General features: G+C 45.9%; 1 protein-coding gene across 2 annotated transcripts in view; it reads right to left on the bottom strand.

The window, feature by feature from the left end:
• Positions 1-2,660: 2,660 nt before the first annotated feature.
• USP37 (ubiquitin specific peptidase 37) overlaps positions 2,661-18,143 on the bottom strand; it is a 44,421-nt gene continuing 28,938 nt past the window's right edge. For both annotated transcript variants that reach the window (XM_077273194.1, XM_077273195.1), the window contains 8 exons: positions 8,209-8,350; positions 7,850-8,105; positions 6,043-6,206; positions 5,763-5,823; positions 5,182-5,297; positions 5,025-5,094; positions 4,795-4,933; positions 2,661-4,368 (listed from right to left, as the gene is read on the bottom strand). In XM_077273194.1, coding sequence (XP_077129309.1) covers positions 4,278-4,368; positions 4,795-4,933; positions 5,025-5,094; positions 5,182-5,297; positions 5,763-5,823; positions 6,043-6,206; positions 7,850-8,105; positions 8,209-8,350 — 1,039 coding nt within the window. In that variant the 3' untranslated portion in view covers positions 2,661-4,277. The remainder of the gene's footprint in view (positions 4,369-4,794; positions 4,934-5,024; positions 5,095-5,181; positions 5,298-5,762; positions 5,824-6,042; positions 6,207-7,849; positions 8,106-8,208; positions 8,351-18,143) is intronic.

Raw genomic sequence — 18,143 nt, 5'->3', positions numbered from 1 at the left:
CAGTGCCATCCTGTCTCCAAACGTCACGTGTGTGGTTGGCACCAAAGATCTCGATCTTGGTCTCATCAGACCAGAGAACCTTGAACCAGTCAGTCTCAGAGTCCTCCAAGTGATCATGAGCAAACTGTAGACGAGCCTTGACATGACGCTTTGAAAGTAAAGGTACCTTACGGGCTCGTCTGGAACGGAGACCATTGCGGTGGAGTACGTTACTTATGGTATTGACTGAAACCAATGTCCCCACTGCCATGAGATCTTCCCGGAGCTCCTTCCTTGTTGTCCTTGGGTTAGCCTTGACTCTTCGGACAAGCCTGGCCTCGGCACGGGAGGAAACTTTCAAAGGCTGTCCAGGCCGTGGAAGGCTAACAGTAGTTCCATAAGCCTTCCACTTCCGGATGATGCTCCCAACAGTGGAGACAGGTAGGCCCAACTCCTTGGAAAGGGTTTTGTACCCCTTGCCAGCCTTGTGACCCTCCACGATCTTGTCTCTGATGGCCTTGGACTGCTCCTTTGTCTTTCCCATGTTGACCATGTTTGAGTGCTGTTCACAAGTTTGGGGAGGGTCTTAAATAGTCAGAAAAGGCTGGAAAAAGAGATAATTAATCCAAACATGTGAAGCTCATTGTTCTTTGTGCCTGAACTACTTCTTAATACTTTAGGGGAACCAAACAGAATTCTGGTGGGTTGAGGGGTTGAATAATAAATGACCCTCTGAAAAAACTTTTCACAATTTAAAAAAAATAAATAAACAAAGAAATAACATTCTTTTTTGCTGCAGTGCATTTCACACTTCCAGGCTGATCTACAGTCCAAATGTCACAATGCCAAGTTAATTCCAAATGTGTAAACCTGCTAAATCTGCAGGGGGTTGAATACTACTTGTAGGCACTGTAATTTGAGGTATATCGGTAGAGCTGACCGATGTAGGAGTGAAGCACAATTTATTTTTAACATCAACTGCCTGTGAACAAGAGGCATTTTCCATAGGGAGGAAAACCCCTTTAATGGGAGGTTCAATTACAGATTTATGTCGTGACGTGATGGCGGCCCTTGGACTACAGAGCATGGATGCTTATATTGTCCTACATGCGGTTTGCCCTTGTAACATGGATTAGAATACACAAATTTAGCAATAAACTGTGAATGTCTCCTGGAGGAGGAATATATGACCCCAAGGCTACAGGGTCTAAAAAAGGGGAAAAGACAAGAAACAGGGCGCAGATCTAAGTGCAGATTATTTAGTTCAACTCAATTTTCAAAGGCTAAATTGCTCACCTTTGGTGTGGCTTGTATCATAGCGTATTGACCTTTGTGATCATACCTGGGGAAGGCTATTTTTAATAAGCATATAGCCGAAACGCGTTCTATATATTGTTTTTTATTTTAAATAAATTACTGAAGCTTTGTAATACCTCTGCCTGGTGCCTGCTACCTGGGAGCGCTGAACAGACTGGATGAACCTTTTTTTTTCTGAACTCCAGGAGGAGGAAGAGAGAGGATCTATGAATGTCAGGACTGCATTAGTACTGTATTTTTCGGACTATAAGACGCACCCAGGTTTTAGAGGTGGAAAATAGTAAAAAAAAAAAATATTGGAAGCAAAAAAATGTGGTAAAATAACATAAATAACATACTATTATATGTGGTGTTATTATATATAATAGTATGTTATTATGTTGGAAAACGCACCCGCAGTCCCGCAGAAGATGGTGCTGCGGGACCAGTGTGGTGGCTGTAAAGTACTATATGAAGACGCTCGAGGGCAAGTATAAGAATGAGGGCACAGGGCTTATATTTAAAGCACCACTCCAGCACTGAAAAATAACACTGGAGTGCTGCCTTAAGAACCCATGGGAGAACTATAACTCCCAGCATGTCATAGGATCTGCAAGACAGGCTGGGAGTTATAGTTCACCACAGGAGTGGCAGAGTGCTTTTATTGTGTGTTGTCTTGACTAACCTTTTAAGTATTTCTTAGTTGTTCAGGCTGTGAGCAAACCATGACCGCACAGAGCTCTCCCTCTTGTTGCCTCTCCACAGCACAGGTCATAAGAGGAAGCTTTCAGATTCTAGAGCGGTGTCTGAAGGACCTGTGATGACATCAGAAGAAGGAGGGCTCTGTGCTGCCATGTGATGCTCCAGCCCGCCCACTTCATGACATCACAGGTCCTTATGCACTCAGCATCCAGCACAGCACAGCCAGTCAGGTATGCAGCTGTCTCCTCTGGCCCCCTGCTGCTGCCTCCACCAGACACACAGATCTCCCCAGCTGCTGCAGTAATCAGCGCTGGGGAAACCATGTGTGTCCCTGTTTAAGTGAAGGACTATTCATTTGCTGCTCCCTGCTCAGCACTGACAGGTGGGCAGGGAAGAGGCTAATGAATATTCACTACACTTTAATCATTGGGATCACATGGTTTTCCCAGCGCTGCAGCCAGGCAGCAGGGACATTTTTCTGTCTCCTGTGAATGGGATCACAGTGGATCCCACTCGCCGCTGCCCCCTCCCCACGTTACATCCGGACCATAAGACGCACCCCACACTTTTCTCCCAAATTTGGAGGAGAAAAAGTGCGTCTTATGGTCCGAAAAATACGGTAATTGTCTGGTCCTGGGTTATTATAATATATAGTTGCAGGCACAATAAAGATAAACAGAAAATGCAGCAACTTATTTCACTTCTTTATGTCTTTTCATACAGAACAAAGACTAAACATAAAAACAAAAGCCTAAAATACTTAAATACCATAGAATATGTACAACAAAATCAAAATACACTTTACCTGAAATATCAGGAGTGCGGGAGATAAATGGATACGATGGTACAAAGATTTACACAAAACCGCATTTTGGAAAACTGCAACATTAGAGGCCCAAATCATTCCTCAGGACGACCGGCTGCAAAATGCCCAGGCCGGGACAAAAGTAATAAATTATTTCAGTCCTGATGGTAAACGAAAAGCAAGAAATCACAAACCATCACAAACGAGAAAAATGGATCCAAGCTCCAGGAAAACCAGAATGCCCATGTATATATAAAAAGAACTAGTCACGGACCAGATAGGCTTAACATAGGAACTATTAAAAAGTATTGTCACCTCCACGGCTGATTGTCGTCAGTGCCCGGTATTCGTGCCATGTCCACCTTCCCGGGAAAGCGTGCATGTCCTTCTGCGTTTTACCGCACCGTCTTATTGCTACGATCCTGCAGAAACAGGGAAATAAGCGATGCCCCGGTACAAAGTATTAGCAAAGCCTAGAGCTCCCCTAATAAAGTCACCCCCCCCCCCCCCGCCAAAAAAAAACAAAACAAAAAACACAGTAGCCATAAAGTGCCACTAAACCCCCCCAAAGAATGTAGCCTATAAAGAGGAGCGGATGAGGACAAATCTGGATGGAGTTGCATGGCATGTGCTGAATTGTATGGTGGTTGAGAGATTATGGGATTTCTTACAATTTATTTTTTGTTACAATCAGCCTAAAATAGCTGGTAATTGAACAACAGAAAACAATATAGTGTCCCTTTGAAGTAAAGCAAGGTATGCCAATCATTGCAAGTTATCCTAACTTCCTAGGAACCACAGCCAATCCGGAAAACGGGGCTTTGCGTGGAGCGGAGGTGCGCATGCTCGACCTTACAGCCAATCCAGAAAATGGGGCTTTGAGTGAAGGTGCAAATGCTCATCCATCTCCATTGTGGTCTACGGGACTGCAGAAAATAACAGAGCCCTATACTCAGCTTCCACCATAGACGATGAAAGGAGCGGAAGTGCACATGCTTCAGACAGCCTCATTCTTAGGATCGCTGGTGGTCAGAGCCATTCGGAATTCATACAGTGTCTTTAGATTGGGATATGCACAACATTGGTCTTAATAACCAAAATCCCAGTACGCAAATGGAAAAAAAAAAAAAAAAAAAATACAAGTCCAAAAAGTCTAGTAGCCTCCATATTAAGCAAGAAGAACTGCAGTTATGTAGCGTCACTCAGGCCTTTAGGTCCTACTCGGACAGAAAAAGCTTATTGCTGCAAGAAAATGACAAGGTGAAGAAAGCTTTGCCATCCCGTCGACAAATGTAAAAACTTTCGAAGCTGTGACGTCGGCAGTTTTCGGTTTGTGCCAAGATCCCAGGATTGCATGGCAGCAACCAACAGAACTAGCAACGAGAACCTGTAAATGTGCTGACTACAGATCGGCGGCAGGAAACCCTTCACAAAGGCAAAAGAATCCGTGTTCAGTTCAAGACTAAGGAAGCCTGGGAACCAGGGAGGTGGAAAGTCACAATTGGGGTCGGGATGACGATCTGTTTGGGTCAGTGCTCGAGGCTTGTGCTTTTTTCTCCTCTTCAATCATTTCATCAAATATCTCCCTACAGGGGAAGAAAAAAAAAAAAAAAGACCAAAAACTAGATGAGAAATATTGAAACAAGAACAGAAATGTATCTGAGTTGAACTCCTACATATACTAACAATCTGCGGCTTTAACCCAAGCGTGGACAGCCAGAGTGCTGGTTGCACATGTGCCCTCAGATCCAAAGTCTGCGATGACTGTTTGCATCGTCCATGCGATAGACTTAGTATAGGGAGGTAAGGCGCGTTAACAACCTGCTGCTCCATTCAATTCCCCCTGGCCATGGTATTGGAGCTGAAATCCCCCATTCTGGAGATCATTGGGTCTAATTGCTGGGACCACAAATGGATCTCTGAATTACAAATCCAGTGAATGGGAGACTTTTCTTTATGGTAAATGTAAACCTGTTTAGGCAAACACCTTTAAAACAGATCCCAATTCTTACTTGTGCATGTAGAAAAATATGTAACCGCTACGATCCCGCTCATTCTGAACTGTGGTCTCTTGTGTCCGCGACACCGCCAGGTCATTGTACGTAAACCACGATTGCTTCTTGGTATCGTACGCATCGCTGATATAGTGGCCTAAATATAAAGACAAACCTTTAAAACCCCAAATCATTCATTGTAAAACCAAATTCACATTCAGGTGGGAAAAACAAAAACTCACACATACCAGATGAGGAAGAGCTTCCAATATGGCTGACGACGCTGACCAGGCGATAGGAGTGCGGCAGTTCTCCGCTCTTCAAGTTCCAACACAAAAAGAGCATTAAAACTACTCAGAAAATACATAGGATGAAACCCTAATGCAAACGTCGAGGTGCAGCTACCTCTGCATTCTTCTTCAGCTCCTCTGCTTCCTCCTCTGTGTACTCCATGTCTAGCACGTCTTCATTCCCAGAATCCTCATCAGACATCGCTCCGTCCAGAAATGAACTGTTAAACTCTGTAACCAGAAAGTAACAGTTGGGTAAATATCCATTCCCCAATGATGAGGCTTGGGATACATGTAGCGTTCAGCTGCTAAGATGCCCATGCCTAAAAGTCGCAGTGGCTTACTGCTTAATCATTAGATACGAATTGCACATGGGTCATCTATTGATTGCTGCATAGAAAACCACGGGACCATTAACAATCTCTAAACCTGCTGCGATCTGTAGCGAGCACAGGGGCTCTGATCGGCCGACATAAGGAGCACCCTCCCGTAGTATAAATGTACAGGACTGGGAGACAACACTGCTCCCGTGGCATTACATTAAGGCGACCACTCATGTGTTACAGCAAAACACCCACTGCTAATGGCGTGGGTGGAGATCCTGAGCCTACACCGCCATACACCAACAACGAGTAAAGCGCCAATGTGGTGAATGCACATAACGGGACTGAAGAAAAAAAGGCGAAGCGTCATCACCTTGTAAGCTCAGCTCTGTTGCTCTTTTCAGGTCGTCATCTTCCGATAATTCTCGAGCCTCCTGTAAAAGGAAGAAGCAGAAAAATGGTCAAATCCTGAAAAATTATACAATAGCTTCCACTATATCTACAGTTATTCAGTAACCTCAAGGCAGATGTCACAATGTCCATGCAGAAGTGTCTTATCCATAAAAACTAACAGGAGAGGAGAAACTCCTAGAGGAGAAGCTAAACCAGACCTGACGGCAGGTAGGCGCCGCAACTAAAAGCAGTGAACTCACGTGTTCTTGGAGCGACTGAGCCAAAGCTTGCTGCAGCTCCTGCTCCTCACGTTCCCTCTCCAGCTCATACTGCATCCAGTCTGTGTCGTTCTGGGAGGCATTTGGGGTCTTATTTTCTTTATTTTCATCAAAGTCTTTTGTCAGGTCACTATACTGCCCGGCACCTGAAATGGCAAAATGGAGAAGTTGTGTAACTAATGCAGAATAGGTGCAAAGAAATGCAAACAGGTGAATAAAAACATAAGAATTGGGGCAGACTGCTGGAATAGCCGCCCATTCATCTGTAACTATAGATAATAAAGAGGAGACTATATGAATATTTTTTGTGTGAACTTTTAAAGTAAAATAATGTACTTTGATTACTATTTTTTAAATACCGTATATGCTCGAGTATAAGCTGACCCGAGTATAAGCCGAGACCCCTAATTTTGCCACAAAAAAAACTGGGAAAACTTAATGACTCGAGTATAAGCCTAGGGTGGGAAATGCAGCAGCTACTGGTAAATTTCAAAAATAAAAATAGATACCAATAAAAGTAAAATAAATTGAGACATCAGTAGGTTAAATGTTTTTGAATATCCATATTGAATCAGGAGCCCCATATAATTCTCCATACAGTTCATGATGGGCCCCATATGATGCTCCATATTAAAATATGCCCCATATAATGCTACACAAAGGTTAATAGTGGCCCCATATGATGCTCCATAGAAACATTTGCCCCATACAATGCTGCATAAAGGTTGATTATGGCCCCATAACATGCTCCATATTAAAATATGCCCCATATAATGCTGCACAAAGGTTAATAATGGCCCCATAAGATGCTCCATAGAAACATTTGCCCTATACAATGCTGCATAAAGGTTAATTATGGCCCCATAAATGCTCCATAGAGTAATATGCCCCATATGCTGTTGCTGAGATTTAAAAAAAATAATAATAAAAAAAAATAAATGGCATACTCCCCTCTCGTCGCTCAGGTCCCCGGCACTTGCGATATTCACCTGTCCCCATTAAACCGCCGGGCGCCGCTCTGTCTTCCGTCTCTCTGCAGTGACTGTTCAGGCAGAGGGTGGTGCGCATACTAACCACGTCATCGTGCTGAACGTCACAGCCAGAGGACGCAGAAGACGGAGCGGCGCCCGGCAGTGGAACGGGGACAGGCGAATATCGCATGGCTTACCTCCCCCGTTATACTCACCTGCTCACGGTCCCTGCTTCTCACTGACAAGATGGTCTCGACGTCGACAACTTGTTCCGGTGTTCAGCGGACACTGGTACCGCTCATTAAAGTAATGAATATGCGCTCCACCCCTATGGGAGTGGAGTCACGTTCATATTCATTACTTTAATGAGTGGTACCACGTGACCACTGAACACCGGAAGAGCTGCCGGCGCCCGGAGACCATCGGAGATGCAGGGACCGCGTCGGGAGCAGGTGAGTATGTGACTTCCGCCGCTCCTCCTCCCTTGCCGACCCCCTGGGACAATGACTCGAGTATAACCCGAGAGGGGCAATTTCAGCCTAAAAAAAAATGGGCTGAAAATCTTTGCTTATACAGTATCTATAATTTATTTATTTTTTTAATTACTTGTACAGCATCATCATATTCCACAGCGCTTTGCAGACATCACTGTCCTCATTGGGGACCACAATCTACGTTCCCCATCAGTATATTTTGGTAGTCCAAATAACGATAAAAAACAGCCAATATGCAAAACACACTAAAGTATTAGGTTGTTTACAGCCAAAATACTCCACATTTATGGAATTAATACTACTGCACTGGAGGTACTGACATACCGGATTCCTTCACGGCCTTTGATTTCTCTTCCTCTATAGTCTCCATAGTTTCCACAGTTTCATGCATGTCTTCATCCCCACCAAACCCGGTATCTGGGCTGCTGGCCAGCTTCTCCTCCTCATGCTCATTGTGCACATGGAGAGATTCCTCCTTTCTGGTCATTTCCAGCACGGCCGCCATCATTTCATCATCGTTCATTTCATCGAAACTTGTATCGATCACATCCGGACACTTCAGGTTTTCCAAGTTTAATTTCTATAGAACAAAATGATTTGAAAACTTTGCTCTTACAAGAAATCTAGCGAGAGATTATACAGTTTCTACATCTGCACGTCCATTTTACGGCATCTGTTCTCACCTTGTCTGCGTCTTCAGACGACTGATCTTTAATTGCACAGATTATTGCTCTCTGGCTTACAACGCTTCTCTTCAGGACCTCGTCCTCACTCTCAGAATCTAAATAAATGCTGACGTTGCTTGTGCATTTAAGGCTTTGTTTCCTGCATTGGTAGGAAAAAAAAAAAGGTGATAAAAGAGAAAGGTTTCAGTTTGTTAGTAACAATCACTCCTGATCTTTTTGGTTCCTCTCACATCCACATAAGATCTAGGCGATCCGAACGAGCTCCTGACCCAGAGCGACCACCAGCACAGGACACGGAATAGGGAACAACAGAGGGAGTGTGCAACAATGCAAACTTATAGCTAACACCACACAAAAAAGCAATGGTTCCCATCCAGCGACTACAGGTCACGAACGTGGCTGATGGACAGGTCCTGAAGATTGGTTCATACCTCCTCTAAAAAATGTACAATGTGAGCTCCCCCTAGTGTTGGCTGCAGGAAGCCAAACTTAGGCTACGTTCACATTAGCGGCGGGCGCCGCAGCGGCACCGCATGCGTCATGCGCCCCTATATTTAACATGGGGGCGCATGGACATGCGTCGCACTTGCGTTTTGCGCCGCATGCATCGCTGCGGCGCCCGCGTCCGGGCGCAGAAAGTCATAGTTACTCACCGATAACGGTGTTTCTCGGAGCCCATGACAGCACTACGGAGAGAGGGGATCCGCCCTTCAGGGACAGGAAACCTACAGATACATAAGGGCGGTACCTCTCCCTCGCATCAGTTGGTTTACAGAGCATCGGAGGACCTCCAGGTTAGTTTACAACAGAGAAAATACCACATTATAACATTTCTTAACAGAAAAGGAACCCCGTGCCTAAATTGTAATATATGAACTATATAAATCATATATGATTAAAGGTGCTCACCGCACTCGTGATGGGAGGGAAATAAGCGAGTGCTGTCATGGGCTCCGAGAAACACCGTTATCGGTGAGTAACTATGACTTTCTCGGTCCCCCATGACAGCACTACGGAGAGAATTGCAGAGATTAAGCTTAGGGAGGGACCACCGCCTCAAGAACCCTTCGACCGAAGGTCAGGTCAGACACAGAGGCTAGATTTAATCTATAGTGCCTAAAAAAGGTCGACGGTGATGACCAGGTGGCCGCCTTACAGATCTGTTCTATTGATACCTCTGACCTCTCAGCCCATGAGGTAGCTACTGCTCTTGTGGAATGCGCTCTTATACCGTCCGGGATCGCATTCCCCGTGGATGAATATGCCAACGCTATTGCCTCTTTTATCCACCTTGCCAAGGTACCCTTGGATGCCCGGAATCCTTTTCTGGGACCCTGAAAACAGACAAAGAGAGAGCCTTCCTTCCTATACTCCCTAGTGGAATCTAGGTATTGGACTAGACATCTTCTGACGTCTAGGTTATGGAAGTTCTGCTCTTTCTCATTTCTAGGGTTCGGGCAGAAGGACGGCAGGGATATTTCCTGTGACCTATGGAATTTTGTTGCCACTTTTGGCAAATAGGCCGGGTCAGGTTTTAGAGTGACTCTATCATCCATGATTTTTGTGAAAGGGGGGTTAGAGGACAGGGCTTGAATGTCGCTTATCCTGCGTGCCGATGTTAAGGCTACTAGAAGAATGGTTTTTAGTGACAGTATTTTTATGGGAATCACATCTATGGGTTCGAATGGTGGACCAGATAATGCTGAAAGGACTAAGTTTAGGTCCCATGAGGGCATCTTTTGGGTAACTACAGGTTTTGATCTTGTTACCGCTTTAACGAATCTTATTATCCACGGGTTGGCTGCTATATTCTGGTTATAGAGAGCACCCAGGGCTGCTATCTGCACCTTAAGGGTACTAACCGCTAATCCTTGTTCCAGCCCTTTTTGTAGGAACTCAAGTATCTTATTAATTGAAGGTCCCTCCTGGATTTTGACTTTAGATACAGACAAGAATTTTTTCCATGTTTTGCCATAAATTTTGGTAGTAATAGGTTTTCTACATTTTAATAATGTTGTAACCAAGTTGTCTGAAAAACCTCTTTTTATTAATAGTTCCCGCTCAAAAGCCAGGCTGTCAAATGCAAGTTCGTCTCCTGTGGGTGGAGGATCGGTCCTTGCTGTAACAGGTCTGGCAAATTCGGAAGAACCCATGGGTCTGAGACTGATAGCATCCTTAGCCAGGAAAACCATGTCCTTTTTGGCCAGAATGGGGCAATAAGGATCATCTTTGTTTTGTCCTCTCTGACCTTGCGGATGACCGCCGGAATTAGGATGGTTGGTGGAAAGGCGTAAGTTAGTTTGTGTGTCCAAGGAATGAGAAAAGCATCCAGAGCCTGGGGATTCCCTTCTGGGTTTAGAGAACAAAATTTGTTTACTTTTTTGTTTTTGTGATTGGCGAACAGATCTATTGTTGGGGTTCCCCACATTCTCGTGATCTGGTTGTAAACGGACTGATTTAGGGACCATTCGCCTTGTCTCAACTGAGTTCGACTCAGGTAGTCTGCTTTCTCGTTTTTTGACCCTTGAATATGTAGTGCGGAAAGGGAGAGTAGATTCGTTTCCGCCAGGCGGAGAATTTTGGCGGAGGAATTCATCAGTAACTGAGACCTTGTTCCCCCCTGGTGATTGATATAGGCTACTGTCACTATATTGTCCGAGAAAATTCGGACATGATGTCCTCGAATGTAGGGAAGAAATGATAGGAGAGCCTGATACACTGCCCAGAGTTCTTTTTGATTCGAGGATGCTGATAGTTCCTGAATTGACCAGTTGCCCTGAGTCACTCTGTTTCCCATGTGGGCTCCCCACCCCCTGGGACTTGCATCGGTTGTTATTACCCGGGATATTTCGGGTACCCGGGGAATCCCTCTTGAAATATTCTGGCTCTTTCCCCACCAGAGAAGGGAATGAATAACAGAGGAATTTAGAGTGACCCTGCTTTCCAGATTGTTTTTTAATATTACCTGCCATTCTAGTATGTGCCACTGAAGCTCTCTTGTGTGGAATTGTGCGAAGGGTATCGCCGGCAGGCATGAGGAAAGGGACCCCAATAGGGACATTGCCCTCCTTAGAGTCATGGAGGGGTTTTGCAGTGTTTGTGCTATCATGGCTAGTATTTTGTCCTTTTTGGGGCCCGGGAGCCGGCACTCTTGAACCCGGGAATCTAACGTCAGCCCTAGGAACTCCTGTACCTGAGAGGGTTCCAACTTCGACTTTTTTATATTTATGAGCCAACCCAAGTTCGTTAGAATAGTCATTACTCGGTCTCTCTGTTCTCTGCAACTTTGAGCCGAGTCGCTGGCAATAAGAAAATCGTCCAGGTAGGGAACTATGATAATGTTTTGTTCCCTTATGTGGGCCATCATCTCCGCTACTATTTTTGTGAATATCCGCGGAGCTATAGAAATCCCAAACGGAAGGGCCCTGTACTGGAAGTTTCTTATTTTCCCTTTTATGGACACCGCCATCCTGAGAAACTTTTGAGAAAGCTCGTGGATGGGCACATGATAATATGCGTCGGTTAGATCTATCACAACCATGTAGCAATTTGGAAAGAGAATCTTTATTGTGGATTTTATTGTCTCCATTTTGAATTTGTGATTTCTTACGTAGTTGTTTAAGTTCCTTAAATTTATAATTGTCCGAAAGGACCCGTCGGGTTTCGGTACCAGAAAGAGAGGGGAGAAAAACCCGTCCCCCATTTCCTGAGGAGAAATCTCCCGAATTACAGCTTTTTGTAGAAGGGAGATGATCTCTTTTTCTAGTGCCGCTTGCTCTATCGTCGAAGACCTCATTTTTGTCACAACATAATTTCGAGGAGGGAGGGAAAGGAAATCTATTTTTAGACCAGATTGTATGAGTCTTAGAATCCAGGTGTTGTTGGAAATTTTCTTCCAAGCAGGAAGAAATGTGGTGAGCCTTCCCCCCACCGCAGGGAGAATGTCATTTGGCGGGTTTTTTATCACGGGAGGTGTTGCCAAAGAGGTAGCCTCTATCTCGTCTTCTACCTTCTTCCCACTTATTTTGGTCTCTAGGTGGTCTTCGACGAAAAAATTTTCTACTCCGAAAGGACTGTTTAAATGGGGTTGGTCCCAGATTTGGAAACCCCTTCTTTTTGTCACCCGCTTTCTGGAGGATGTCATCCAGGGTTTCCCCAAATAAGAAGTTTCCCTCGCAAGGTATAGAACACAGCTTCAACTTTGTTTGGAGATCCCCTGGCCAGCTTTTAAGCCAAAGGGTCCTTCTGGCCGCGTTGGAGAGGGCAGCGGCTTTGGATGTTAGACGCACTGAGTCCGCTGAGGAGTCTGCTAGGAAAGCTGCTGCAGCTCTAATTGCAGGGATTGAGTCTAATAATTTATTCCTGGGTGATCCGTCCTTGATCTGGCTTTCCAACTGGTCAACCCATACCATTAAAGACCTGGAGGTGCAGGTTGCCGCGACTGCAGGTCTCAGGCTACCCCCAGCCGATTCCCAAGCCCCTTTGAGAAAGGTATCTGCTTTTTTGTCTAAGGGGTCTTTGAGGGTACCCATATCCTCAAATGGGAGCGCGAATTTTTTTGAAGCTTTGGCTACTGCCACGTCCAATTTGGGTGCCTTGTCCCAAGAAGTGGACGCTTCATCATCGAAGGGATATTTTCTTTTCAGCGAGGGTACTGAAGAATTTTTTCTGTCTGGTTTCTCCCATTCTTTTTTGATTAGAGTCTGGACATTGGAGTTTAACGGAAAAGCTCTCCGCTTTTTTTGTGTCAGACCTCCAAACATGATGTCTTGAGCCGTTTTATCAGGCCTGGGATCCTCAACCCCCATGGTGGCCCTGACGACTTTAACTAAAGCGTCCACTTCCTCTAATGGGAAACAGTGACGGCCCGAATCTTCATCAGAGGAAGATAGGGAGGATTTGGAATCATCAGAGTCCGCGTCCTCAGATGAGGATCGGACAGAGTGAGCATATACCGTCTCCTTCGCCTTTTCCTTCCCTTTTTTGGAGGATAACAGGGCATTCTGAACTTCTGATCTAATTATATTTTTAAGTTCAGAGGCAAAGTCAGGGGTTTCTTCACACAATAGATGCTGGATACAGGATTTACAAAGCTTTTTTCCCCAAGTTACCGGCAAAGCTTTGTTACATGTGGGGCAGACTCTATTTTTCTTTTTCTCCAGGCTCTTCTTACCCTAGTAAGGGAGAAGAGGGAGCCCTATTATAGGAGTGTATACTTTCACGAAGATCACTCACCATTCAGATGTGAAGGCAGGTACCGGTTCTGGAGGAGGGCCGGGATCTGGTAGTGGAGTCTCCTGAGGAGGGGAGTTAGTCCTTGCAGCAGATCTGCTGCGCTGTGTGGATCGACTGCTTGATCCACTTCTTCTGGAGCTCTTTGGGTCATTTTTCTTATGCTGCTGCTGCCTGGCTGGCAGCTGCTGGGAATCGCTGTCCTCCATAATGAAAGGGAGATGGTGCACACTTAGTTGTCGCACTATCTCCCTTTTTGAATCCGGCGCTCCCCCGGCGTTCTTCCTCATTTCCGGTCCTGCGCACATCCCCGGGAGAGGAGATATTACCGCGCATGCGCGCGGGGACGACCCGGAAGTTGATGCCGCATTTCCGGAGCGGCGGCCATCTTTCTTCACCCAGAGCGTGCAGCCAGCCTGCACCGAAGCTCCGGGTGACCAGCGCCCCTTTGTCCATCGGAGTCCGGCGGCGGCCTCTCCCCCGCACACCCTGGAGAACCCCTCGGTCCCAGCGGTGGCGGCTTCGGGTGCCGGACACGCCGCGGCAGGAGCCTCCTCGCTGCCGGAACTCGGCTGCCCGGTCCCGGTCCTTGGATACGACGTCTTCTTTGCAGGTACTGCCGAAGAGAGGTTCCCCGTCAGGGACAGGAAACCAACTGATGCGAGGGAGAGGTACCGCCCTTATGTATCTGTAGGTTTCCTGTCCCTGAAGGGCGGATCCCCTCTCTCCGTAGTGCTGTCATGGGGGACCGAGAAAGTTGCATTTTTGCTGCGTCCAAAATCAATTAAAAAAAGGACGCATGCGGCGCAAAACGCAGCGTTGTGCATGCGTTTTGCTGCGTTTTTGTTTGCGTTGTGCGCTGCGGCGCCGACGCTGCGGCGCACAACGCAAATGTGAACGTAGCCTTACCACCTAATGCAGTTGTCTCCTCTAGCTTTCCAGGAGCGCACCGCTTCATGCCCGACATTGTATGGTGCACGCCTGATGGACGGAATGGACCAGTGGTACAGTCAAACCATTGGCAAAAACTCAGATCTCTCCCATGGCACAAAAGCAGCTTTGCCTCTGCAGCAGTGGATTAGCACAGGGGCACAGAAGCTTTAAATCAGCACCTAAAAGTTCTACTGGAATATCGTAGTTACTCACCGATAACGGTATTTCTCTGATCCCATGACGGCACCGCGGAGAGAGAGGAATCCGCCCTCAGGGACAGGAAACCCACAGGTTAAAAAGGCGGGACCTCTCCTCCACCTCAGTTTGTTTTATAGAGCCTTGACAGGACTTCAACTGTAACTTAAGTAGTTATTTACACACACAAAGTCTTTCAAGTAATCGTTTATCATCATTATATTAAAAAAATTTATTTATTTATTTTTTTTTTTTTCCCCTTTTCCGCACCACGTGGCTAAGCATTAACGGCTAACTAGTAGTGTGCACACCCATATGTGAAGGGAGGGAATATACGGGTGCCGTCATGGGATCAGAGAAATACCGTTATCGGTGAGTAACTACGATATTCTCTTACTCCCATGACGGCACCACGGAGAGAATTTCATAGGATGTGAGTTTTAGGGTGGGATTACTGCCTCCAGAACCCTTCTCCCGAAGGTTAAGTCTGAAGAGGAAGATAGGTCAAGCTGGTAGTGCTTAAAGAAAGTAGAGGAAGAGGACCAAGTGGCTGCTCTACATATCTGGTCAAGTGATGCTCCAGCTCGCTCTGCCCAAGAGGTCGCCACCAATCTGGTTGAATGAGCCTTAATTCCTTCTGGAATGGCTTCCTTGGATGAGGCGTATGACAGGCAATGGCGTCCCTCATCCATCTTGCCAACGTGGCTTTTGATGCTTTGTGTCCTTTGTTTGGCCCCTGAAAATAGACAGAGACCTCCCTTTCCTACACTCCCTCGTGGCTGATATATATTGGGTGAGACATCTCTTCACATCTAGTTTTTTCCCTTTTATTTTTGGGGTTTGGACAAAAGCATGGTAAGGATATCTCCTGGGATCTATGGAAGCTTGATGCCACTTTAGGAAGGCAGGATGGATCAGTTCTAAGGACTACGCGGTCCTTTTTTATTTGGGTTAGAGGCGGATAAGCTGATAGAGCCTGTAAGTCACTGATCCTGCAAGCCAAGGTTAGTGCTACCAGTAGGGAGGTTTTCAGGGAAACTATTTTTAAGGAAGCCTGTGATAAGGGTTCAAAAGGCGCTTTGGTTAGTGCAGAAGGTACTAGGTTCAGATCCCAGGGAGGCGTAGTGTTATGTACGACTGGCCTATATCTAGTTAAAGCTTTAACAAACCTTTTAATCCAGTGGTTCCCTTCCAATTCACAGTTATAAAGGGCGCCCAATGCTGCGACTTGAACTTTTAGGGTGCTCGTTGCCAAGCCTTTCTCTAATCCTTTTTGGAGGAATTCTAGCATTTCCTGAACTGGGGTCTCTCCCGATAAGCTGATACCTGAATTAGAGAGGAATCTTTTCCAGACTTTGCCATATGCTCTGGTAGTTACTGGATTCCTACTGGTTAACAGAGTTCAGACAAAATTTGGAGAAAACCCTTTCCTGGTCAAAAGTTCCCTCTCAAATTCCAGGCTGCCATATGCAAGTTTTTTACTTGTGGATGGTTTATTGGACCCTGGCGCAGAAGATTCGGGATGTCTGGGAGGACCCAAGGGTCTGTTACCGACATTAGGCGTAACCATGGGAACCGCGTTCTTTTTGGCCAAAACGGGGCAATCATGATCATCTTTGCTCTGTCGTCCTGGATTTTCCTCAGGACTAATGGAATTAATGCTATCGGGGGAAAGGCGTATGCTATTTGGAAATTCCAGGGAATTAGAAAGGCGTCTAGGGTCACTGGATTCCCCCGTGGATCTATTGGACAGAAGGTCTATGTTTTCCGGTTTTGACTGTTCTCGAATAGACCTATATCCGGGGTCCCCCACGGTCCACTATGTGGTTGAATATTTGTTGGTTTAATTCCTATTCCCCCTGCTTTAGCTGTGTTCTGATAAGAAATCTGCTGTCTGATTTTCTGTCCCTTTGATATGAAGGGCTGTTAGGGAGCATAGGTTGGATTCTGCTTGTAACAGAATGGATTTCGTCACTTCCATCAGGGATTGAGACCTCGTACCCCCCTGGTGATTCAAATACGCCACTACCATCCTGTTGTCTGTCAGTACCCTTACGTGATGGGAATGGAGGGAAACTAAGAAATGGTCTAGTGCGTATTTACTGCCAAAAGCTCTTTCATGTTTGAAGTGAAGCGCTTTTCCCCTTCTGACCATGGGCCCTGGGCAATTTGATCTTTTAAGCGAGCTCCCCAACCCCATGGAATTGCATCCGTGGTGAGGGTTACTGAAACCGGCCATATCCATGGAAGCCCCCTGGCGAGATTGGTCGAGTCTATCCACCAGGCTAGGGAAGTCATTGTATGCGAGGAGATTTTCAAGCGTTTTTCTAAATCTCCTTCTAGGCGGGATTTCCCACTGGAGATCTCTGGAATGATACTGAGCCCACTGGACCGCTGGAATGCAGGCTGTCATCGATCCTAATATGGACATTGCTTTCCTTAAAGAAATGACTGGAGAATGTCTTAAGTGCTCCACTAGTTGTGTCATGTTGGAAATTTTTAACTCTGGGAGACGAGACTCGTTTTGTTGAGTCTATTATTATCCCTAACTACTGCTGTACTTGTGTTGGGATAATTTTGGATATCTCTAGGTTCAATAACCAACCCAGATTTGATAGGGCTGTCGTCACTTTGTCCAACTGCTGACTGCAATGGAGAGAGGATCTGCCCATCACTAGGAGGTCGTCCAGATAAGGAACAATTAACCCACCTTGTTCCCTTATGTGAGCCATCACTTCTGCCATTAATTTTGTAAACACCCTCGGGGCTATGGCAAGACTAAAGGGGAGAGTTTGAATTGATAATGCCTCAGTTCCCTGTTGTGAATTCTGCTCTTGGGTTCCCTCCGGTGGTTGTTGATAGTAATGCAGTTGTCCCTGGGTTGCAATCCTGGTCAGGTGTATCTGCTGATTGCAGTTCTGACTGGGATATTTAGGCGTGCAGGATTCATTAGCCCTTGCCAGTTGTCCATTGTTCTTGGAGGTTCATCTCTGTCTGGTTCCTCCTGCCCTGCTGCCAAATCAGCTAAGATAAGTGTCTGGTTTTGTTTCTGCAGCACACATGCGGTGTGCTTTACAATTCAGTACTATTCAATGTTTTTTCTTGTCCAGCTTAGACTGTGTTTGGATATTTCAGTCAAGTTGGATTCTCAGGAGATGCAGATATACATTCCATGTCTTTAGTTAGATGGTGGAATTTTTGTATTATCTGCTGTGGATATTTTTAGGGTTTTAATACTGACCGCTTAGTATTCTGTCCTATCCTTTCCTATTTAGTTAGCGTGGCCTCTTTTGCTAAATCCCGATTTCTGCCTGTGTGTGTCTTTCCTCTAATACTCACAGTCAATATTTGTGGGGGGCTGCCTATCCTTTGGGGTTCTGCTCTGAGGCAAGATAGAATTCCCATTTCCATCTATAGGGGTATTTAGTCCTCCGGCTGTGTCGAGGTGTCTAGGATGTGTTAGGTACACCCCACGGCTACTTCTAGTTGCGGTGACAGTTTAGGGTTTGCAGTCAGTACAGGTTCCACCTACTCCTGAGAAAGTCTCATGCGGCTCCAAGGTCACCGGATCA

This window comes from Ranitomeya variabilis, chromosome 7 (assembly GCF_051348905.1).
Source record: "Ranitomeya variabilis isolate aRanVar5 chromosome 7, aRanVar5.hap1, whole genome shotgun sequence".
In the NCBI taxonomy this organism is placed as follows: domain Eukaryota; kingdom Metazoa; phylum Chordata; class Amphibia; order Anura; family Dendrobatidae; genus Ranitomeya; species Ranitomeya variabilis.
Note: the sequence above shows the minus strand (reverse complement) of the source record. Positions and strands in the feature narration are given on the sequence as shown.